General features: G+C 39.4%; 1 protein-coding gene across 1 annotated transcript in view; it reads left to right on the plus strand.

Moving 5' to 3' along the window:
- The window catches only part of MRPS5 (mitochondrial ribosomal protein S5), an 89471-nt gene that overhangs the window by 56285 nt on the left and 7576 nt on the right, over positions 1-25610 (plus strand). Inside the window, exons 6-8 of the mRNA XM_030195916.1 lie at positions 12509-12599; positions 16930-16976; positions 20655-20712. Of these exons, the coding sequence (XP_030051776.1) occupies positions 12509-12599; positions 16930-16976; positions 20655-20712 (196 nt within the window). The remainder of the gene's footprint in view (positions 1-12508; positions 12600-16929; positions 16977-20654; positions 20713-25610) is intronic.

Here is a 25610-nt window from a genome sequence, read left to right on the forward strand (position 1 = left end):
GGCCTTGGAGAACCTTGTGGATGTCATCTCTTTCACTCTGGAACTTGTGGCATCACTTTTTTGTGGTGGACAATTTGGCCCTGAGACTTCCATTCCAATTCACCCTCCACACAAAATGTTGATCTACTTAAGAGACTCGCCTTCATATCAATCTCCTAGAACTGCAGGCCATTTGGAATGCTCTGAAGGCTTTCAGAGATTGGTTGATGCACCAAATTATCCTCATTCAAACAATCAGATTTGATGTACTGTATCAACAAACAGGGAGGCTTGGGATCGTACTTTTTGTGTCAAGAAGCAATTGCGATGTTGCACTGGGCCTGCAACCTGGCTGCTAGACTGAGAAGGGTGATGCAACTGCACAAATGATCTCTTAGCATGGGCATTGCCTGGGAGACCTTCTGAGATCCCCTTGGTGGATCTCTTTGCCGTTGATATCAACAACAAAGTCTGTCAGTTCTGTTCTAGGCTGAGATCACATGGCAGACTAGCATCAGACACCTTTCTCTTCAAATGGGAGAAAAACCGCTTTTCCATACCTCTTGTGGGGAAGACTTCACTTTAACTCAAGCAGTACTGGCAGACCATGATTTCTTATTCTGCCTTACTGGCCAAGGCAGATATGGTTCCCTCTTCTTCTAGAGTGCTTTCTGACTTTTAGCACCCAGAAGGATGGAAATCTCAATGATCAACACCCAGAAGAAGGGGTCTCTTCTGCACCTCATTCTCCAGTCCCTAGCCCTTACAGTTTGGATGTTGTGAGCATAGAATTTGCATCCCTTCAGCTGCATGAGGGTGTTTCCCAAGTGTTGCTGACTTACAGAAAATGTATTCTGGAGAGGGGGTGATGTGGATAAACGTTTATTAAGGACTGAACAAAGATTGATCTTCAAGTTTCAGGCAGTCAACCCCCTTGGTCTGAATATGGAAATGCACTTCTCAATATTCCTTTGTTTGTGTACTCGCTGCATATATATTAGGTAATTATCTGACCATATAATTTTGGAAATTAATGCATTTATATTTTTTATAATCTGCTATTCAAGGAGGTGCAATTAGCACACTTATTTATATTTTCTATATTTAATTACATAGTTTGAAGTGTTTTTATGCAGATTTGTGATTTATATTACATGTTATTGTTTTATGTATTTTAAAGTCTATACTGGCTGATTTTTATGATCTCCCCCCCCCCCCCCCCCAATGTTTTAGCGTCCAATGAATGCATTAATTGTGCAGCAATTTTAGCGTTTAAATGTTTTAATGGTCCAAAAATTACTGAATTAGTGCGATTCTACTAATTCAAACATGCCCTTTCAGATCCTGCCCTTGGTTTTGTATTTTTATGCCAGTTTTTTAGTATTGTGACCACTGGGGAGTGGAGGAGTGGCTTAGTGGTTAGAGCACCAGTCTTGCAATCCAGAGGTGGCCGGTTCAAATCCCGCTGCTGCTCCTTGTGATCTTGGGCAAGTCACTTAACCCTCCATTGCCTCAGGTACAAACTTAGATTGTGAGCCCTCCTGGAACATAGAAATATCCAGAGAACCTGAATGTAACTCACCTTGAGCTACTACTGAAAAAGGTGTGAGCAAAATCTAAATAAATAAAATATTTTACAGTTGTTTTAGCTTGGTTTTTTTTTTTAATATTCCCTTTAAGTGAGGCATTATGCCTTTTTGCTATTATAATTTATCCATTTTCATTTTTAAGATTTGGTGTGGCTTTTAGTAATTTTTGGATAATTAGAATCAGTAGTGACCTCTGACCCCTATTGTAGCAGCTTTTAGAGCCACGAGTTGCACAGATTAAGCAGATTCACCAGGAATTGCTGCTGCTTTGGAGATAAGGTATGTGTGTTATCCTCTTATCAGTACTGTGTTCTTGATCTGACAAATGAATCAACAGCCATAGTTTTGTAGTGAGGCATTATGCCATCTGTAATTAATTTTAATATCAGTGTGTCTTATTAAATGGGTTCACAGCCTAGCTGTACCGCATATGTGTTGCATTTTGCACAAGTATTAGTATCATTGGGGTAGATTCATCATTCAAAGTACTAAGTTGAGGTATGCTTATTCAGCTTTTTCACTTTTTAGTATTTTGTATTATATGTAGTGAGATATTTCTCAATGAAGGGGGATTGGGATGTTTTTTTTTTTGTGGGGGGTGTTTTGTTTTGTTTGTTTTTGTTCAATACTGACTGGGTCTTTTTTTTTTTTTTTAACTTTTAGTTTTTACCATTAGGTGATACTTTTGGAATACACTTGGATATTTGAGTTTTTTACTTTCACCTCTTATCTCTAATATCTGTATGTATGGTTTTACATATTTATTATTGGCCTGTTGTATATTATCTTTTACATGTGCTTTTTGGCTTCAAATTTGTGATTTATGATTTTATTTTTTTTTCTATTATATACATTTTTATGGTTTATTCTAATACATGTTTTCCTATGTATGTATTGACAGTTTTTATAGCCCCCAACACAGTCCTTGGAAAGGGTGAAACTACGATGCCTGGGCTTTTAATTATTTATATATTTGTTTTTACAAGGTGAATAAATTTTGAACCTTTGTACCATTGATCTGCTGTTTTGTTGTACACATTCCCAATTACATCTCTACAACGGATCTTTACCATGAGCATGAGTGGGAATTCAAGGAGTTGAGCTGCTTCTCTGTGTTCATTGGGTCTATTATTCACACAGTTCAAGGACTACACTTTCATAGCTCACAATCTGAAAGGGTGTAGTAGCTATTTTTTTGTCAGCTGTTGCAAGAAAATATGGATGTGGGTTTGCTAGCTCAAGGTGGTTCTTTTACAAAGCAGGGTTGATACGCTGGGCATTCACTTTTTATAAATTCTCTAAATTTTCTTTCTATGAAACTTAACAAGCTCCCACAAATGATGGATTTTGAAGGCAGCAAAGGGTACGTTCCTCATTATAACACCTTGGAAAATCAAATCTGTGTGGGGGAAATGCCTGAGGAAAAATACATAGTGTTGAGAGCATGATGCCTGATGAGAGACTTTCACAGTGAGACCAAGCATAAGACATTTGATTTACAAAAGAAAATGGCATATTGCAGGCAGGACGTTCACATTTTTCAACAGGCCTGTGTCCTGTACAGAGAAGAAATTATGAAAATGACAAGAGAGGGGCTGTGGAAGTAGAAGTCGAAGAAATACTGGGAGGTGAGGCTGTAACCCTAAAGAATTGTATAGACCCATTTCACTACATCATACTCACTTCCATGTGTATGGCCATGTTCAGTTTGTGTTTAAAACCAAGATCCATAGCGCTGCCGTCTGACAATTATCACCGGCAGACCAAGAGAGAATCAACCTTTAGTGTCCGGTGGTTGATGTACATTGAATGCAAGGTATATATACATACCAGGCACGCTCTAAAGAGCATCGAAGTGCTGGTGGGAGAGTACTTTCTCAATGGTTATGCCATCATTAATGATGAGCACATAGCTTTTGAATTTAATAGTTGCTTTTACCATGGCTGTATGATCTGTTATGATTCTAAAAAAACAGAGTCCGCTAACAGGCACCATCTTCGAGTTTCTCAAAACACAATACAAGGCAGATTACCTAAAAGAAGATTTAAGGTCATAAGTATTTGGGAATATAAGTATATAAGTGAGACTTGTTGGCTGAAACAGGGAATGCACAGCCTTTCTGAGCAGAGCTGTGTTACCCAAACCTTTAGTTCCTTTGGACGCCCTTTTTGGAGGTAGAATGAATGTCATCTGTCTATACTATCGGATAAAACAGAGTAAGAAAATACACTATTATGATTTCACTAGCCTGTACCCTTTTGTCAATAAAACTAAAGAATATTCGATAAATCACCCACAAATTAACTATGAAAATCTTGGCCCCCCTCTCTGATTGTTTTGGGCTTGTGAAAGTCAAGGTGTACCCCCCACATGGACGCTTCCCTCCCCCCCCCCCCCCCCCCATTACACATTATGCTGAGCAGAAAGCTTATGTTTCTGTTGTCACATGTGCATTGAAACAGGTCGGTGGGAGAAATTTGCCCACAATAGCAGCGCCTTGGTAGGGACTTGGTGTACCAAAGAATTGGAAATGACTGTTGCTAAAGAGTACAGGGTAGGAGAAATCTATGAGATCTGGCATTTTGAACAGACATTACTCACTTCCTTGCAGAATACATAAACATGCATCTGCGTCAAAAGCAGGAAGCATGGGGGGGGGGGGTTCTCCAGTGGTGTACTGATGCTGAACAATAAAGCAGGTGCATAGATGATTTCTGTCAGAAAGAATGTGTGCTTTTATGCGTTGCTCAGATAAGCATGAACCCTGAAAAATGACAAATTACAAAACTGTTCTTAAATTATTTGTGGGGGAAGTTTGGTCAAAAAAGAAATCTACCTACCACTGCGCATGTACCTGTTTTCCTCTGAATACGCCGTGTCATCTTGCGATCTTATAGGCAGTGACATGGCTTGTGTCGCCTGGAAGTGCACAAAGGAGTTTTGTGCTGGTAACAGGTAATACTAACATCTTCATAGCCTCTTTTATAACCACACATGCCCATCTAGAGCTGTACAAGCTTCTTGATGCATTACAAGAACTCTGTCTTTATCATGATACAGACTCCGATTTTTCTGAGCAAGGAGGGTGAGTAGAATCCTTCATTGGGAGATTTAGATAAATTAATGAGCAAGATCCCTAATGGTGAGCATATCACAGAGTTTGTCTCGTCTGGTCCCAAAACATATGGGTATAGGTTATCCAAAGGTGAGACCCACCTGAAGGTAAAAGGAATCGCACTCAACAGTGAGAATATAAATTTTTGCAGTCTAAAGGAGCTAGTTTTGGATTATGACCCAAAGGTGTTGGTAGCTGAACAAACAAAAACATCCAGCAAAAAGGGATAGTGAAGAACAAAGCCCAGTGGCTCATAGAGAACCATGTGATTAAATACATTCAAAGGGTTGTATATGACACGAGTTTTGGTTCAAAATTTTAATACAATGCTGTATGGCTACTGATCATGTCCATACACATTGTGTATTGTACTCAAAGCCACTTTTTTGTTAAAACCTGTGCTTGCTTATTAAAAACGTATAACCACTTATAAAGTATTGCTATGCAGCTAGTTTTTTGTTGTTGTTTAAGTACATAAGTACATAAGTACATAAGTAGTGCCATACTGGGAAAGACCAAAGGTCCATCTAGCCCAGCATCCTGTCACCGACAGTGGCCAATCCAGGTCAAGGGCACCTGGCACGCTCCCCAAACGTAAAAACATTCCAGACAAGTTATACCTAAAAATGCGGAATTTTTCCAAGTCCATTTAATAGCGGTCTATGGACTTGTCCTTTAGGAATCTATCTAACCCCTTTTTAAACTCCGTCAAGCTAACCGCCCGTACCACGTTCTCCGGCAACGAATTCCAGAGTCTAATTACACGTTGGGTGAAGAAAAATTTTCTCCGATTCGTTTTAAATTTACCACACTGTAGCTTCAACTCATGCCCTCTAGTCCTAGTATTTTTGGATAGCGTGAACAGTCGCTTCACATCCACCCGATCCATTCCACTCATTATTTTATACACTTCTATCATATCTCCCCTCAGCCGTCTCTTCTCCAAGCTAAAAAGCCCTAGCCTTCTCAGCCTCTCTTCATAGGAAAGTCGTCCCATCCCCACTATCATTTTCGTCGCCCTTCGCTGTACCTTTTCCAATTCTACTATATCTTTTTTGAGATACGGAGACCAGTACTGAACACAATACTCCAGGTGCGGTCGCACCATGGAGCGATACAACGGCATTATAACATCCGCACACCTGGACTCCATACCCTTCCTAATAACACCCAACATTCTATTCGCTTTCCTAGCCGCAGCAGCACACTGAGCAGAAGGTTTCAGCGTATCATCGACGACGACACCCAGATCCCTTTCTTGATCCGTAACTCCTAACGCGGAACCTTGCAAGACGTAGCTATAATTCGGGTTCCTCTTACCCACATGCATCACTTTGCACTTGTCAACATTGAACTTCATCTGCCACTTGCACGCCCAATCTCCCAGTCTCGCAAGGTCCTCCTGTAATCGTTCACATTCCTCCTGCGACTTGACGACCCTGAATAATTTTGTGTCATCGGCGAATTTAATTACCTCACTAGTTATTCCCATCTCTAGGTCATTTATAAATACATTAAAAAGCAACGGACCCAGCACAGACCCCTGCGGGACCCCACTAACTACCCTCCTCCACTGAGAATACTGTCCACGCAATCCTACTCTCTGCTTCCTATCTTTCAACCAGTTCTTAATCCATAATAATACCCTACCTCCGATTCCATGACTCTGCAATTTCTTCAGGAGTCTTTCGTGCGGCACTTTGTCAAACGCCTTCTGAAAATCCAGATATACAATATCAACCGGCTCCCCATTGTCCACATGTTTGCTTACCCCCTCAAAAAAATGCATTAGATTGGTGAGGCAAGACTTCCCTTCACTAAATCCGTGCTGACTTTGTCTCATCAGTCCATGTTTTTGTATATGCTCTGCAATTTTATTCTTAATAATAGCCTCCACCATCTTGCCCGGCACCGACGTCAGACTCACCGGTCTATAATTTCCCGGATCTCCTCTGGAACCCTTCTTAAAAATCGGAGTAACATTGGCTACCCTCCAGTCTTCCGGTACTACACTCGATTTTAGGGACAGATTGCATATTTCTAACAGTAGCTCCGCAAGTTCATTTTTTAGTTCTATTAATACTCTGGGATGAATACCATCAGGTCCCGGTGATTTACTACTCTTCAGCTTGCTGAACTGACCCATTACATCCTCCAAGGTTACAGAGAATTCGTTTAGTTTCTCCGACTCCCCCGCTTCAAATATTCTTTCCGGCACCGGTGTCCCCCCCAAATCCTCCTCGGTGAAGACCGAAGCAAATAATTCATTTAATTTCTCCGCTACGGCTTTGTCCTCCCTGATCGCCCCTTTAACACCATTTTCGTCCAGTGGCCCAACCGACTCTTTGGCCGGTTTCCTGCTTTTAATGTATCTAAAAAAATTTTTACTATGTATTTTTGCTTCCAACGCTAACTTCTTCTCAAAGTCCTTTTTTGCCCTCCTTATCTCCGCTTTGCATTTGGCTTGGCATTCCTTATGATCTATCCTGTTACTTTCAGTTGGTTCTCTTCTCCACTTTCTGAAGGATTGTTTTTTGGCTCTAATGACTTCCTTTATCTTACTGTTTAGCCATGCCGGCTGACGTTTAGTCTTTTTTCCCTTTTTTCTAATACGTGGAATATATTTGTCCTGAACCTCCAGGATGGTGTTTTTAAACAGCATCCACGCCTGACGCAAGTTTTTTACTCTGCGAGCTGCTCCTTTCAGTCTTTTTTTCACCATTTTTCTCATTTTGTCGTAATCACCTTTTCTATAGTTAAACGCTAGCGTACTTGATTTCCTAGTTTCACTTCCTTCAATGCCAATATCAAAACCGATCATATTATGATCACTGTTGTCAAGCGGCCCTCGTACCGTTACCCCCTGCACTAGATCATGAGCACCACTAAGGACTAAGTCTAGTATTTTTCCTTCTCTTGTCGGCTCCTGAACTAGCTGTTCCATGAAGCTGTCCTTGATTTCATCAAGAAATCTTATGTCCCTTGCGTGTACAGATGTTACATTAACCCAGTCTATATGCGGGTAATTGAAATCCCCCATTATTATTGTGTTGCCCAGTTTGTTTGCGTCCCTGATTTCCTTTAACATTTCCGCATCCGTCTGTTCGTCCTGGCCAGGCGGACGGTAGTACACTCCTATCACTATCCTTTTCCCCTTTGCACATGGAATTTCAATCCACAGTGATTCCAAGGAGTGTTTTGTTTCCTGCAGAATTTTCAATCTATTTGATTTAAGGCTCTCGTTAATATACAATGCTACCCCTCCACCAATCCGATTCACCCTATCACTACGATATAATTTGTACCCCGGTATGACAGTGTCCCACTGGTTATCCTCCTTCCACCAGGTCTCAGAGATGCCTATTATATCTAATTTTTCATTTAGTGCAATATATTCTAACTCCCCCATCTTATTTCTTAGGCTCCTGGCATTCGCATATAGACATTTCAAACTATGTTTGTTGTTCCTAAGTACATCATGCTTAGTACTTGACAGTATTAATTGGCAATCTTTTGTCTGATTTTTATTGTTATTTAAGGATACCCGATCTACTACAATCTCTTTTGCAACCTCACTATCAGGATACTCTATCTTCCCTGTTATGGTGATATCTTTGAAAGATACCTTATCCCGAACCATGCTCTTTTGAGCGACTGTCGGCCTTCCCCCCATTTCTAGTTTAAAAGCTGCTTACATGTAACTTTTCCCAGTCAATAAAAACATTCAGTAGTATGAAATGATTTTTCCAAAATGCCCAGAAGCTGTCATATATTTTATTTATGTGACTTCCCTTTCTGCCTGACTTCTGCCAGCTGTGATGGGGAGGGGGGGCTGCATGTAATCATCCTTGTGAAAGGAACTCCTGTACAAGCTTGTCTGTGTTTTGCATGACTTGTGCCATAGACCCTGTTCATCTTTAAAACCAGCTTTTTTTCCCCTTTTGGCCTCACTGCAGAAGTGGAGGGGGTGAGAGTGAAGAGGTGGGGAGTCTCTCACATAATAAAGCATATCGCTTCATCAGCAGGGCTTGCTCTGGGGGCAGTGTTTGGTTACACATACACACAAAAACCTTTTTTAGAGTATTAGTGGAAGAGGAGGGAAATTTGAACATACATATACAAACTGCATGTAAAAACATACAAACATTACATGTAAAAATGTATCTAATCAGAAAATACGTATAGAACCAAAAGAGTTCAAGAGATATGAAAGGAACGTGCACTTATAGGGGAAAATACCCAGCTTTTCCCTAGTAGTTATGATGTTTCCAAGTATCTGTTAAAATGTATAAAAAAAAAGTATAAGAAATCCAAACAGGACTATTTAAAAATAGCAGTAAAGCATAGCTTCTCTGAAAATGAGCCAATTAAGTGTACTTACATTGCAGCATTTTCTCACCAATAGAGCAGATTTACCTTCTCACTAACAGCATTGAACCTTCAGAGTACTGCTTTGCACTATTTATGTTCTGTGTGAGATCAAGACTCTGCAGAAATCTTAAAAGCAATTTAATTTCAATTATTCAGATAAAACAAGACAGTTTAATGTGTAAAATGTGTTGTTTCATTTAAAAATTGCGTGAAAAATGGCGTGAAAACCAAAAATAACAGGGGTTTCAGAAAGTGCAAAAACGATTATGGATTGTGACCTCATCATTTTTGTATAAATGGATTGTTCTGTTTTGCGCATGTTTCAGGGACAAGTGGTTTTCATAAGTCAAAATAATAATAATAAATATTTTCTTTCATGCAGATCTCTCGTTTGTTTAAACATAACTAAATGGGCTATAAGCCCTTAATGCAGTCCACTGGTTTTCTTATAGTTTTGTCCTTGTGATGACTTATACTGTGCCAAAACTGGAAGTACAATGAGACAGAATAATAGAATACAGCAACATCCAAAATGTATTAATTAACATTGTAATTGTGTTCACATTTGGGTAATAACTGAGAAAATGCTGTTAAAAAATTATATTAGAAAGCATGAAGTCGACTTGGTTAACTTCTGCTGTATATCAATGAGTAGTAAATAGTAGTAGTAACAAATATCGAGTGCATTTTTATAATCTACCACTGCAAGCAAATTCCCACATACCATCTTTTTTTTTTTATCTAGGCACAGGGAAAAAAAAAGATGCTAAATGCTCTTAGATTTCAACCCAGTTTGTTTGATGTGGAATATAAATGTCATAAATAAATAAATAAATAAAAGCTCTAAATGTTGAGCATCTGATTCTCATAACAAGATGTCTGTTTTAGTGGCCTTTTACCAGGAGAAAACAAATCTCTGCATGAATATAATACCTGCTAGGGTGTCCCTATATTCAGCCCCTCCAAATGACACACTGATTACGATTTACAACAAATTACTACTCTACCTATGAAACGTTATTCCGTTATTATACTTCCTCTGTGTACATCCGTATGCTGCACAAGCCGACATGTTTAAAAATATAAGTGAGATTAAATAAAAATGCTACCTACAATAAAAAAGGACAACATGGAAGCAGCAACTCATAGGTTTGTTTGCCTTGAGTGTATAGGGATGATGGCTGTGGAAGGGAGAGGAAACAGAGACTAAATTAGCTTCTGCTTTTTTGATGTCATCCAACCTCCTTGGTATTTCCTTTATATGCCAGCTAGAAACAACTGACAAGGATAAAGTTTGGTAAATGGATTCATTCCTAGATCTTCTAATATGATGTTAGTGCCCTCTGCTGGGTAAACAAAATAAATGTCTCTGTTTGCCTCAAGGTTATTTGTTGTTTGAAACAATAATGATACATGACTACAGTATGTAGCATATATTAGTACTATCAGGCTAAATGGTATTCTAAGATAATTAAAATAAGGTACTTTAGATGTATACTTCCCAGCAAGTAAAGGGAGTGATTTTGAAGGGAAGAAAGAGACTTTATTTTTTTTGGACAGAAAACTATTGCTGTTGTGTTACTTCAAATAATTGTGTAGCATCTTAAACTCAGTAGAATTCCAACTTTGCCACTTAATATGGGTGTAAGTAATAACTGGTTGACTTGGAAATATATCTAGCCATGTCTGTTCTTCAGTGTCATTTTATTGATATTACTAACGGCAGTTCTATAAATTGGTGCCTAAAGATAGGTGCCAGTTATGCACATATGTACAGAATAATAGCACTTACAAGCGAAAGTGGTATCACTAATAACCAATTACGTGCGTAAGTGCTGGGCACTATTCTATAACATATGCTCCAAAGTGGGAGGAGGTATAAACATGGACAGAGTATGGGGGTCATAGGCGTGTAACGTATAGAAAACTATAAGTTACGGGCACTTCAGGGCACAGTTAGGCACCAACAATTACAACTTCCATTGACTTGGCTAACTGTTGGCACCTAAGTGTAGGCATACTAATGCCAACTTATGCTAGTATTCAATAATGGTATCTTGGTGCCAAGATGCCTTTATAGAATTTGCGCTAATTGCATGGCATTGGGATGCCTAAATCTTGGTGACAGTTTATAGAGTCGCCACCTATGTGTATTATCACGTTTATTTATTTGTTACATTTGTATCCCACATTTTTCCACCTATTTGTAGGCTCAGTGTGGCTTACATAGTACCGGAGAGGCCTTTGCCGGCTCCGGTGTGAACAAATACAGGGTGATGTTGTGGTAAGATCAAGTTCATGTGGCACAGCCACATTAGGGAATCAGAGAACAGAAGAGTTGTGTTATGTCCATTACGTGCTTTAGTTTGGTTGTGTTGAAGATTAGGCATTTCAGTTGGATCGGTAGGGAATACCTTTTTAAACAGGTTGGTTTTTAGTGATTTCTGGAAGTTTAGGTGGTCATACGTCGTTTTCAAGGCTTTTGGTAATGCGTTCCACAGTTGTGTGACGAATAATGGGAAATTTACTGAACAATATTCAACCACAGCTGCAAGTGGGGTTTTTTTCTTTTAACGTTTTTAAAAAACATGTATATTGAGTGCTGAATATACGTTAAGAGAGCAGTGACTGATGACAGCTATACATATACAGCAAAACAGCAAAAGTAGAGGCTGACAAATGTGCAAACCAATAGGGAGATAATATCAAGAAGCAGTTTATTCAGAATATTCATATCAAGGACCTGACACGGTCCGTGTTTCAGCGCCAAAGCACCTGCCTCAATGGTCACAAACAACTGTTTTCTTGGATTAGCTATAAATATACCCCTAGATTCTGTATATGGCATCCAAAATTGCATGCCCAAGTTATGTGCACATCTTAATTGAGTAACGAGCTATTAACTAGCAATAATTGGTTGCTAACAACCAATTGTAGTTAATCCTAGCTGTCAATGCAGCATCCGGGTCTGCCTTGAGTTATAAGGCTCCAGTTCTGACACAAGCATTACTGCAAGACATACCTTGAATTGCAAGGCCTTGCCATTAATTTTCCTGGGCCATTGTCTGACATGGTTCTAACAAACATTCCCCCTGCTGTGATGGAGAGTCAAGAACAGTTAACAGAAAATAGTATGTATTTTATTTATTGCAATTTCTTTTCTGCTATTATCCATACCTTACCTTTATACACAACATTGGGTGTGAGGGTGGGTCAGTGGTTCTCAGATTGGTTGGGGCAGTGACTAGAAAGGGAGCTGGAAGCGTTGCGCTCCTGATTTGAATCCAGTGCTATTCTGGTCTCATCCCTGTTGGCCACCAGGGATGAGACCAGTTACTGCAAGAAAGGGAAACATTGTCAAATTAACCATATGTGCCTTTATAAAGCACCTAATTAATGAATTGTTTTTGATAATTGCCTTTGTCTTTCTTTCTTTTTTTTTTTTTTTGTTAGGTGAAAAGTGTATTTAATATGACAGCAAAGGAAGGAAGAAAAAAGTCAGTGAGCGCCCTGGTGGTAGTTGGAAATGGAAATGGTGCTGCAGGTAAGTCTTGGAAGAGCCTATACCTAAATGAATGATGATGATATCAAGGACTTGTGATCCCCACCCCTCTGTCTTTAAGGATTTGGGGGCCCTTTTACTAAGCTGTGTTAGGCACTAACATGCATCTAATGCAGCTTAAAATGGCATACCGCGGGATGCGATCAGGTGTCCTACCATGACTGCCAAAAGTGCATACACTAACCACACGCTAACATTTTCTTTTGAGGAGGCATGTCGGCGAACAGAGATTGGGTGTTCCTACGCTAATCAGTTAGCGCAGCTACATTACCATACCCTAACTGTTTAATGCACAGATAGTAGTATATCAGCCCTTACTGTCTACAGAATGGGTGGTGGTAAATTGCCCACATGGTAAATTCTTTTTTTTAATGGCCATGCGGTAATCGCAACTTTTTGGATTTGTAGACTTTTCCTTCAGAATCTTTTATATGCTCTCTGTGGAGTGGTTTATTATTCCACTTTTTCTCTTCAAGTTCTTGTCTGTAGACATGCTTTGCTTCTTTGGACTTAAGTAAGTCTTGTTGATTTACTAGTTTTAATGCACGGTTTATAGCACCTAAAGCAGTCCACTTCAACCTATGCAGCAAGGAAGATAACGCCTGTCAACATCACTCACAGGAGTGCGGAGCTTGGTTGATCATTATGATTTTTCATATTTTTCAAACCAAAATTTCTATCTCTGCCTTAGTCCCATTTGCACTGTACCAAATGACAGGTATAGCCCAGATCTTCACCACTGCTGCACTGAAAATGGTTGATTTGTTCTAAAATTGTTAATTCTATAGATTCAACCACTTCATTCAGGTCTCTCAGGGCTTGAACTATATCTTTTTTTTTTTTTTTTTTTTTTTTCAACAAGTTTTAATATGGGCAGTTTTTGACACTTTTTTTTTGTGTGGTAATGTGTTTTGGGATTTTCTTTTTTTTTTTTTAAGTTTGAAGTAAATACATATTTCTTATTAGAATAAAAAATAAAATAATTCCCATGCTCTGAATGACAGAGACAAGCAGATTAAACATCATCAAACAATTTGATAAACAGCCCACTTCTAGGGAGAGAACAAGGAGTAAACTTCAAAGAGGAATGAAAATCAAGCAATATAAGAGCAAAGTCTTAAACTTTGAGACTGAACTAGTTTATAGAACTCATCATTTCCAAAGCAACCCAAATAACCAATTCACTTACTATGTTCCTATATAAACTGTTCCAAATGTGAAGGATGAAAGAAAATATATTGAGTTCCCTGTAGTTGAACATAACCTTCAAAGGAATCGTAAGAAAAAGGATGCTGCTAACACCAAAACTTGACTCTTCACAGCTAGAAAAGCTTTTCTTGCTGATTGAGTATTCCTAGAAACATCTGGGAAGATCTTATATAGTTTTCCCACAAAAAAGTACTGATTTCTTTTTAAAGTAAGCAGTGCAATACTGCAGATTTATCCTCCCTCATGTAGGAAAGTGATCAGGAGAATAGCCCTATCCGGAATAAAATCCATGGAATCCTCCAAAAAGGCAGTCAGATCAGAAATTAATGTAGGGCCCAACTGAACCTGGTCACCTTCTTGCCCCTCAGAAGTAACCTTCTTAAGTGAAACATAATAACATTTGACTAAGACTAATTGATCCGAGTTTGTCAGTCCTGGAGCTTCCTTAAGATATTTCCTTGCTAGTATCTCAGTTGAATGGTAATGAGTAAAAGGAAAATTGAGAAGCCTTAAATTTTGTCTTCTCACTATATTCTCCATTCTCTGTATCTTGTGATGCAAGAGTTTGGCAGTCTTAGAACTTCATTAAAATATTTCCTTGCCAGTATCTGTTGAATGGTAATGAGTAAAAGGAAAATTGAGAAGCATAAGATTCTGTCTTCTCACTATATTCTCCATTGTGTCTCTCTTGTGATGCAAGAAAAGGCTGTCTTTTATAGCTGAGACACTGGTATTTTGCAAGGAAGAAAGTTTATTCTCCATGAAAGTTATCTGAGAAGAAACATTATCTGTTCTCATATCCAGTTGCTTAAATTCAGAAATAGTTTGAGCAGTAAATGAGTACAACTGAGGAACCACCTGCCTCAGCAATGCAATGCAATGCATCTGTCCTTGTAACCACTGTCCAGATATCTCCTTTCTTGTCTCTCCCTCCCCCCCCCCCCAGCACCATCCAACATCTCTTTTCTTGTCTTTTTCTCTGTCCTGCCACCACTATCTAGTATTGTCCCTCCCCCTCCCCTACGCTGCCGCTGCCATATAGCACCTTTTGTTCCCTCCCTCTCTCCTCTTGCCACCTCTGCAGGCTCTGCAGAAGTAAACAAATAGAAAAGACACACAGGACTGCAGCTCTCTGTGTGCAGCTGTTTCCTCTGCGTTTCCCGCATCCTCTGGAAGAGGAAGTTTATCAAAGGGGCAGGATTGGCAGGGGAAGCAACAGTGGAGTGCAGAGAGCCATGGTGCTGCACAACTTTGCTATTTATTTACTACTTGTGGGCCCAGAGGAGGTGGCAGTGTAAGGAAGGGAACAAAGGGTACTGCATAGCTCAGGCAGGGTAGGAGATAGAGGGTGCAGTACTGGATGGCAAGGGGGAGAAAAATAAAGACAGGAGCAATACCAGGAAGGCAGGCATGGAAGGCTGCAGTTCAAACTGGAGAAGCCTCTTATATGGAGAACCTGTATTTAACCATTTATCAGAATCTTGTATTTCTTTTTTTTTTTTTTGTTACATTTGTACCCCGTGCTTTCCCACTCATGGCAGGCTCAATGTGGCTTACATGGGGCAATGGAGAGTTAAGTGACTTGCCCAGAGTCACAAGGAGCTGCCTGTGCCTGAAGTGGGAATTCAACTCAGTTCCCCAGGACCAAAGTCCACCACCCTTACCACTAGGCCACTCCTCCACTCTGCTGTACTTCCCTAAAGTTTACTGTTGAAAACACTTCACTTAAAGATTGTGTTCAAAAATCCCCACAACCAGAACAAATACAAATATATTTCTGTGCAGATTTTTTTTTTTTTTTAATTTTTATGGGAAGAAAGGCCTCCGACATATGCAGGTGTAGCTTATTTTAAAGACCTTTTTTTCATCAATCAGCTCAAACCTTCCACCTTCCTTTGTATTTAATGCAAACCCATGTGGGTTTTTTTTTTTTTTGTGGCTTTTTGCCCACTGAGTGAGGTAAAAAAAAGGCCTAACGGCCACCGCCACTACCGCAGAGCCCTTTTTGCCATAGCTTGGTACAAGGGCCCTTGAATAAGTTAAAGTGAGCAAAGTTAGGACAGCTATTTGTGCAATCCTATTTGCCCAGTTAAGGGCTGAATATTGACATTTATCCACCTAAGATTCAACTCCAACCTGACTCTGCCCCAGCCCATCCACACAATAACTGGTTTTGGCTTTAGCAGTTAGAAGGGATATTCAACAGCTCTATCCGAGTAAGTGCCACTGAATATTCCCTTGGGGTCCAATCAGCGTGAATTAGCTAGATAAGATCCTCTCTTAAGGATCCTTGTACTAAGGTGTGCTAGCAGATTTAGCGCACGCTAATGGTTAGCGCAAGCTGAATGATAAGACGCCCATAAGACTATAACAGGCATCTTTTCATTTATCTTATCTCACCGTGTGGCCGTTTTGGGAGGGCTTTTACCATCTGTGGAAAAAAGGGCCCTGGCACACAGGAAAAACGGCCCCTGCCTCTACTGCAGGGCCCTTTTTCCCCGCAGCTTAGTAAAAGGACCCCTTAACCAGTCACTTTTAATATCAATCTCTCAAATTTTATGTACATCTCTTTCTCCATATGCTTGCTGTCTAGTATTGTATTTGTTTACTTTTTAAAGCAAAAATTTTAAAACACATTGCCTTACATTGTAAATATTTAAGGCTAGATTTACTAAAGTGTGCTGCTATGCATTACTAGTAAATAGGTCCCACTGCATAAAATGGGGTCTGTGGTGTATAAAGGAGAATTTTGTTCTTCACCAGGGCTTTATGATATAGTTTTGAGATGAGTTCCTTTTGATTATGTGTTAATCTGTTTAAAAAAATTTACTGTGTGAAAAGGATGTTTTTATGCCTATGATTATTTTACATTGAATGGTACCTTAGTATATTGGTACGTTCTGAGGTTTTTCCTTCTGTTTTTTTTTTTTTAGTGAAGTTTTTGTTTTGAGGTTATTATATTATATATGTCACTGTTTAGTTTTTGGCTATAAGTAGCCCTTAATTATCTTAAAAGCAACTGTAGACCAGGCTCCTAATTGACCTGAAGCCATTATTGGCACAGTTTGTATCTTACTTATAATGAATCTGTTGTATTTTTCAGGTTTTGCTGTAGGGAAAGCAAGTGACAGAACAATTGCCCTTAGGAAGGTATGTAACTTCATATTAATATAGATAGATATTTATATTTTAAAACATGACATCACAACAGGTTTTGCCACTTTTGAACGGTAAATTATGAAGATGTGCAAAAACTCAAAATCAGCAGCTTTTCTCTCCAAGTTTTCTGTATGATTTATTTCAGAAGTAGGTACTTGTAGCATCAATCACTTACTAAAAAAGTTTCTTGTATCATAAAGCTGTCTATATAACATTTCCAAAGGACACTTAACAAAATGAAACCTCAAAGGCTCCAGCTGGTGCAGTTACAAAGCTAGCACTCAACCTTTAGGAGTACTTTTTACTATCACTGGTTTCTTATTATTCTAGGGGGGGGAAAAAAACAGTGAAAAAAAAACCTCCCAACACAGGAGAAAAATAACTGTTTCCAAAAAATCCCCTATTAAGTCCAAATTAAGGAAATAGTATAGGTACCTTTTATATAAGAAGTGTTCCAAATTGAATCTTCTATAAGTCCATACTTGATTAAGAATACTTCCAAACAATAAAGAAAAACAAAACCATGCTTATCTTTCTTCATTCATGTATCCCAAATGGAAATCCTTGGCAATCATCTTGTCTCTGTTGCCAACTAATCTTCCAGTGGAGTATTCCAAATGATCGAAAGGCAAGTACAGACTTTAAAAAAACCTCAACAGAGGCACCCTGTTTCACCTAGCTGTGTCAGGAGGTAAACCTTCTCTGAAGGAATTTCAGTGCTTTTAATATACGCCCAGATGATCTTAGTACTTCACTAAGATGCTGTCATACAAATTCACCAATTGCAGAAGAGAACCAAAATTAAAGAGGAATACTGAAGTAGAATTCAAAAAAAATGCGTTCCACTCTATCGAGTAATTAAGCCCTGCTCTCTCTGTTGTTCCCACTTTGAAAATGCATCTCTGCTCTCTTCTACATAATAATTGTTTTATATCCCCCCCCCCCCCCCCACCTTTTACTCAGTATAATTTGACCAATGATCATATCTTGCAATTGATTAAATGAATGACTCAAATTGACACAATGCTTCACCATAGGAGCTTCCGTTTTTCTTTTAGAAATACAGTGACAATGTTCAATGATTGTGTCTTGAATTTCCTAGAAGTTTAACCTATATATAACAGGTCACATGGACACTTAATCGTATAAATAACTGAAGAGGAATCACAATTAGTAAGAGATCTCAAATGAATTTTTTGCTTCTGTACCCAGGTGAAGTAATTCCTTCCATAGTACCGTCACAAATTGAACAGTTGGCACATTTAAAGTGACCTCCCTCACCTTGAGGAGGAGAAGACCATACATCCGCTTTACTCAATTTATCAAACAGATTAGTATTATGTGCATACGATAGTGAAAATCTCTGTTGATCAGAAGTATCATGAGTTTGTAATATTGTCCAGCGTTTTTTGATAATAGAAGATATTTTAGCTGACATCGTAGTATATCCCATAATACAAGAGGAACAAATTCTTACCACCTTTGTTGACAAAGCAGCCCAAGTTCAAGCACCAGCTATGGTCTCAGGCAGCTTCTCAAAATATCTTTATAAGAGCTGTTTACCTAGCCAGGAAACAGAATGCTTTAGCAGACAAACTGAGCAAAGTCCTTCAATCTCATGAATGCGGGGGGGGGGGGGGGGGGGGGGGGTCTCAGCGTCTCTGTAGTTCATCGAATGTTCCACCAGTGGGGGACCCCAGTGATTGACCTGTTCACTTCTCAAAACAAGCTTCCCTGCTTTTGTTCCAGGATGTGTATGGTCTCAACCGTACAGCCCCAAATGCCTTTTTGCTCCACTGGGGAACCGACCTTTTATATGCTTTTCCCCCACTACCTCTCATAGGAAAATCTCTTCTCAAACTGCATCGATACCAGGGGACCATGATTCTATTAGCTTCCTACTGGCTACATCAAATCTGTTTCCCTCTTCTTCTAGAATTATCATCCAGGGATCCATTTAAGTTTGATCCTTTCCAACCCCTAAACACAGAACGAGGGGTCCCTCCTTCATCCAGACCCTCTCTCCCTAACTCTGATGGCTTGGTTCCTGACAACATAGATTTACAATCCTTAAGTCTTCCTGACACAGACTCTAGGATACTCCTATCCTCTAGGAAACCACCTACATGGAAATGTTACCATTTAAAGTGGAAAAAATGTTCACTCTGGTGTGCAGCCAGAGCACTCGAGCCTACTATGAGCTCACTGCCTACCCTTATGGAGTACCTCCTTGACCTTTTGGATTCCGACCTCAAAACTAACTCAGAGTACATTTGAGTGCCATCAGTACTTGTCATTCTAAAGTTGATAATAAGCCAGTTTCAGTTCATCCCTTAATAGTTAGATTCATGAAAGGTTTGTTTCATATCAAACCACCTCTGGTGGTGTTGGATCTGTGTCATCCTAACAACTGTCATGAATCTTCCATTTGAACCTCTTCATTCCTGTCCTCTAAAATTCCTCATATATAAGGTAGTGTTCTTAATAGCTCTTCTTCCAGAAGAGTCAGCGAGCTTCAAGCCCTTGTGGCAGACACGCCTTACACCAGGTTCTACCACAATAGAGTTGTCCTCCGAATGCACCCCAAATTCTTGCCTAAAGTGGTATCAAAGTTCCGTCTCAACCAGTCCATTGTACTACCTGTCTTCTTTCCTAAGCCACACTGTAATCCTGGAGAAGCAGCACTGCAAGTGTGCTCTAGTATACTATCTAGAATGTACAAAACCTCATAGGAAGGCTTCCCAGCTTTTTGTGTCCTTTGACTCTAACAGGTTGGGAATTTGCATCACCAAGCGTAGCATCTCTACATGGCTGGTTGACTTTACCTCCTACACATATACTCAGGTTTAGCTGACATGTCATGGCTGAGTTTTACTGCTCATAGTATAAGAGCCATGGCGGCCTCAGTAGACCATTTCTACTCTGCCTCCATTGAAGACATTTGCATGGTAGCTATGTGGTCTTTTATCCACACCTTCACTACAGCAGAATTCTAGGCAGGATAGCGGGTTTGGACAAGCAGACCTGCAGAATCTTTTTACTACTTAAAAGTCAACGTCACCCCGCGACCCTTTTGTTTCCACCAGACTCACTATCAACTAAGTTGCAGAATTCATTTATGTTGTGCGCCTGGTAGCTAGTGAGTCCCGCAATTATGCCTGCTTGTGCTCTGAGAATGCTAAATTACCCGTAGCAGGTGTTCTCTGAGGACAGCAAGCATGTATTCTCACATCCCTCCCGCCTTTCCTTGAAGTTGTATTCTGGTCTGATGCTCAAGCATCGGCTGGGAAGGCACCCAAGCATATGCACTGGATGCACTGCCTCAAAGATTTAAAGTGACAGTGCATTTGGCAGGGTCCACACCAGGCTTTGTGGATGATGTCACCCACATGTGAGAATATATGCCTGCTGTCCTCGGGGAAACACCTGCTACAGGTAAGTAACTTAGCTATACTCAGCTGTAGTACATTTCCAAAGAAGCCAATTTATCAGCATAACTCTCCCAGTTAGCAGCATAAATTCTTTGAATATATGGCACTTTATTAACATGACATGATTTTGTATACATTCTGAAATGAGTTTTCTCTGACTTCTTCTGTTAAGTGTCTTTAAAATTTAAAATATTTTGTAAATTCTTTGTATGAAACTTTTTTTTTCCTTCCATTGAAGGCAAAGAACCAGGCAATGCATTATTTGCATTTCATAGAGAGATATGATAACCACACAAGTAAGTATTATCTGGAAAAAAAAATAACTCGTAAGGGAATCGTGCACCAAAAGTTTCAAAATTATGTGCCAAAAAATCTGCATTATGCAAAATTATACAAAAGTGAATACTTTTATTTTTCACACAAATAGATTAAATAATATGAAACTCGCTAACAAATAGATGCAAGTATTTTTGCAACAGTTAAAAGAATATATATTCTTAGAACCAGATGCCTCGGCCAGTTATGACTGAGTGTGTGACAGCATGTGTAGCATTCCTGAGTGCAGCATGTTGGCAGGGTATTAATTGCCATGTGTTTGTAAGTGATTGTTTGGGTAGCGAATGACTGATTGACTGCTAGGTGTGATTGTTTCAGAGTGTGGAATGAGTGGACGGGGTGTGTTTGTTCAGAGTAAGCAGCTGGTTTGGTATGTTTGAGTGGATGGGAGTTACTATAGCAGACTGTGGGGCCATTTTACTAAGCCGCGTAGGCGCCTACGCAAGCTCAATGCACATCAATTCGGAGTTACCAACCGGCTACCGCATGGCCCGTGCGGTAATTTCATTTTTGACGCGCATCTGCTACGGGCAACAGAAAATATATTTTATTTTCTGGCGTGCGGCTAAAATCGGGCAGTAACTCTGACTTGACACACGTAGGTGATTACCACATGGTTGAGTCGAGAGACCTTACCGCTAAGTCAGTGGCTGTAGGTAAGGTCTCGGACCGAAAATGGATGCACGCCAGTTTTCATTTTGCCGCACGTCCATTTTCAGCAAAAATTTTAAAAAGACCTTTTTTACAGGTACGCTGAAAAATGGATCTGCGCTCGTCCATAACACACACCTGCACTACTGCAGCCAATTTTTCAGTGCGTCTTTGTAAAAGGACTGCATGTCCCCTTATCTATGACTAAGTGGGAGTGGGTAGAATGCATTGATGGAGGGTACGCTGCAAGTTGGGACTGTCTTTGGGGGGGGGGGGGGTGAAGGAGTGCCTACAAGTGTGTAGTTCAGGTTTATGTATGTGTGTTTTTAAATATGAGAATTCCAGCACAGTTATACACACAGGAAGAGACGTACATGTGATGGGGGCACTTCACTTATAACACCATTATAACTTATTTACAAGATAAGGATGCATATATCACATATCAGCCCATTTACTTCATACATCCTGCTTTGAACTTGTTCCTGTTACAAGTTTATAATTGTATGACCGTCATTTTATGAGCCCTATTCACATCTGATATGAACATAAACCGGCACTTAAATGTTTATCTTGCATAAATGTCTAAGTTCCCATTTTACAAAGCCAAGGGCATGGTCTGGGTGTGTTTTAGGCAGGTCAAGGACATAGAATTTCATAGACATGTATTCCTCCTTTCAGCACCTTTTAGCACACCAGTGGAGAGATTGGGAGGGCTGCCCCATTAATCCCCGCAGTGGATTTTGCCCCCCCCCCCCCCCTTTCAAATGTCAGACTGGCAAGGTAAACTGGCCACTGTGACAGCATTGGGATAATAACTGGTTATGTTTCTAAGGTCACAGACAGGACCAGTTATGTGCCCACACATAGCAGATTATGTGCTGGCTTTGAACCTGTCAGTATTATATATGTTTATTTTTGTGAAATGGATGTTTATGCTGCACACACCTGGCACATAAATGTCCATTTCTCCTGTACTTTAGAACAGGCTCTTCATTGGCAGATTCTTTTCTAAAATACAGGTGAAACTTGAGATACACTGGCCTGTATGTCTGTCTGAATCCCTATTTCTACGACCTGGCTAAATTAGGGATGTTTATATAAACCTGGCCAATCTAGAGTTCAACGGTAAAAAAATAATATTTAGCTCATTAATCAAAGTCAAATAAAATTAAGCTAAACAATAAATTAAATGTTAAATAAGTGTATGGACTTCAGCATGCTAAGGTCAAAATGCTTAAACATCAAAACCTTTCAGTGCAATCTGACCATTAGTCCATATTTACGTGCCAAGTGTAAATCATGATTCATACTACATATAGCTTCCATAAATGTTTTCATAATAAGTTTTTGTTCTTTAAATACTTATCAAGATGTTGTAAAAATATAGTAGAAACTCATCTTTATAAAATGTGTCCTGCAACTAGAAGTGGAGAATTCTTCAAATTTAGCATCCATTCATCTCCAACAGCATGCTGAAAGAAAATAGCAACAGTACCTCTTATCAAATTATCATCTTGCATCACTATTCACATAAAAACCCTGTAAGATAGTCTTGCTCAACTACAAGTGTCCATGGCACAAGGGATAGGACTCGAAACAGCCATGTTTTGACAGTGATTCCTTTGTCAGGAGTCACACAGTCTAAAAGGGAACAACCAGAAGTACATTAAAACAACATTTGGACAGAGGGTAAATGGAAGGCTTCTTTTTAAAGAAAGAACATCTATATACATAGAGAAGATATTGGCATATTAAACGGTTTTACACCCTCGATATGTTCAAGTATGTGGATGAAGGTAAAAGTAAGAAATGTAAGAAAATGTTTTTATAAAAATGAGAATAAAAGTGCTGACAGACATGTAATAATAAATGTACTTAATGAGGAGTAGCCTAATGGTTAATGCCAGCGGGCTTTGATCCTGGGAGCCTTGGTTCAATTCCCAATGCAGCCTATTGTGACCTTGGGCTAGTCACCTATCCCTCCATTCCCCCAGGTACAAAAAACTTAGGTGGTCTTTTTAAAAAGGCGCGTTGACGTTTTTAGTGCATGCTAATGATTAGCGCGTGCTAACCACTAGAAACACCCATAGAAATAGTTCTAAAAACACTAGCACACCTTTGTAAAAGGACCCCTTAAGTCGTGAGCCCTCTGGGGCTGCATGTAACGTGTTCATGTTCAGGACTACGTACATCTAGTAGCTCTATGGAAATGATTAGTAGTAGTAGTACTACATTGATAAGTATACTTAAAAAATAATTAATGAAATGCAATTACTATACAAGTAACTGCTAGAGTTTCCTGTAACTGATATAATCATGACATGTAAGAATCACATACCCGAGAGGTTGTATCGTACAAATTTAGTAGTGAGCTTTTTGTTAGTAGTTGTCCAGATCACAACACACTGTAAAACGGCAGAGATGGGGCAACGTTTTAACTTTTGCAATTATGACAAGTAGCATTAGAGAGAGGCTGTGGCTCAAGGTAAGTGCAGCATTCTATAAAATCATTGCCTTAGTATTGTGTGTAATAAGGAGGAACTGTGTCTCAATATGAATGCAATGTTGTGAATAATAAAACTAAACCAAAATTATGAAGACTGTTTGCCATTCACACAAAGTGAAATAGAGCGATTAAGTGTAACCATTGTGGAAAGCACAAACTATTTCATGTTGTGATCGCATTTAGATAACCACTAATTATTTTAGTGTAAGGGGAATAAAGATGAGATCTTGCATGTATATTTTTTAAGACAGTGTGATACTGCTTTATAACCGGTGGAGATATGAGAAATAATAATACCACCTTAATAAAACAGCGAGTATGCTCTCTGTGACAGTGAACGGATTTAAAAAGCTTATGAAGACAAGGGGCAATTCCAGCAAAAGAAAAAGGTGCAGAAACTATCATCAAGTTAAGGTTTTTAAGAATTCTTAGCAATGCATTTTCAGATACACAATCAGACAGTCTTCAAAATTATTCACTCTTTGAATGTACTTCACAAGCTATTTATGTTATACTATGCCCCTGTAATTCCTCAAATTAAATTTATTTTTAAAATGTGTATATTGTGTATAACCTAGGCGATTTACAAATGACACATTCACAATAAAACAAAGATCAAAAACAACAAAAAACATAACACATATTTACAAACTAGCTACAAACTACACATACTACTCTTCAGTTTTAAAAGTAAATACAGATCACGCCTACATAAACACCTCAACAAACAGCTATGTTTTTAGCAATTTTTTTAAAACTGTACCACATTGCTGCAAGATTGTAAGCTCTTTGAGCAGGGACTGTCTTTCTTCTATGTTTGTGCAGCGCTGCGTATGCCTTGTAGCGCTATAGAAATGCTAAATAGTAGTAGTAAGTGATCAACAGATGTATCCAAGCTGGATTGGGAAGCTCATATAGATGGATTTCACACCAGGGTGTGTTTACTGGAGCTCAGGGTAATATGAAAATCTCTAAAGGTTTTCATAGATTGGTTGTCCAATAAAGTTATTCTAATTCTGATGAACAGCCAGCCATGTACTATGTGAACAAGCAGGGAGGAACCGAATTTTACCTTCTGTGCTGGAAGTATGTGGAAATGAGCCATTTCTGACAGAATGTTCCTCAGTGCTATATATCTGGCAGGCAAGGGCAACCTTCTAGTGGACAAATTGAGACACGAACATCTTCACAAGTAGTCATTGGATGATGGTGTGGCCCACAAGATTTTTCAGGGATGGAGCACCCCCATGATAGATCTTTTTGCTATTCTGTTCAACAGGAAAGTTCTTCAGTTTCTGCTCAGCAAACTAGTCTCAGATGCCTTTCTCCTTCAATGGTGAGAAGGTCTTCTACATATGTATCCTTCAATTTCTTTAATAGCAGAACTCTTCTAAAGCTCAAGCAAAACTGATGAACCATGTTTCTCAGAGTCCTTTATTGGCCGAAGCAGTATAATCCCCTCTTGTATTGGAATGTTCCTTCAAATCTCCATGAGACTGGAATGTTTTCCAACATTGATCACGCAAGATCAGGGAACATGGTTGCGTTCCAACCTCATGTACCTTGCTCTCACAGCTTGGATGAACATTAGCTGCTTTTGCCTGATGGTGTCTCTCGGGTCTTTGGCTTCCAAAAGAGATTCTACTAGGAAGGTCATACAGTTTTAAGTGGAAGAGGTTTGACATCTGGAGTGACAGT

Source organism: Microcaecilia unicolor, chromosome 3 (assembly GCF_901765095.1).
Source record: "Microcaecilia unicolor chromosome 3, aMicUni1.1, whole genome shotgun sequence".
Classification (NCBI taxonomy): Eukaryota; Metazoa; Chordata; class Amphibia; order Gymnophiona; family Siphonopidae; genus Microcaecilia; species Microcaecilia unicolor.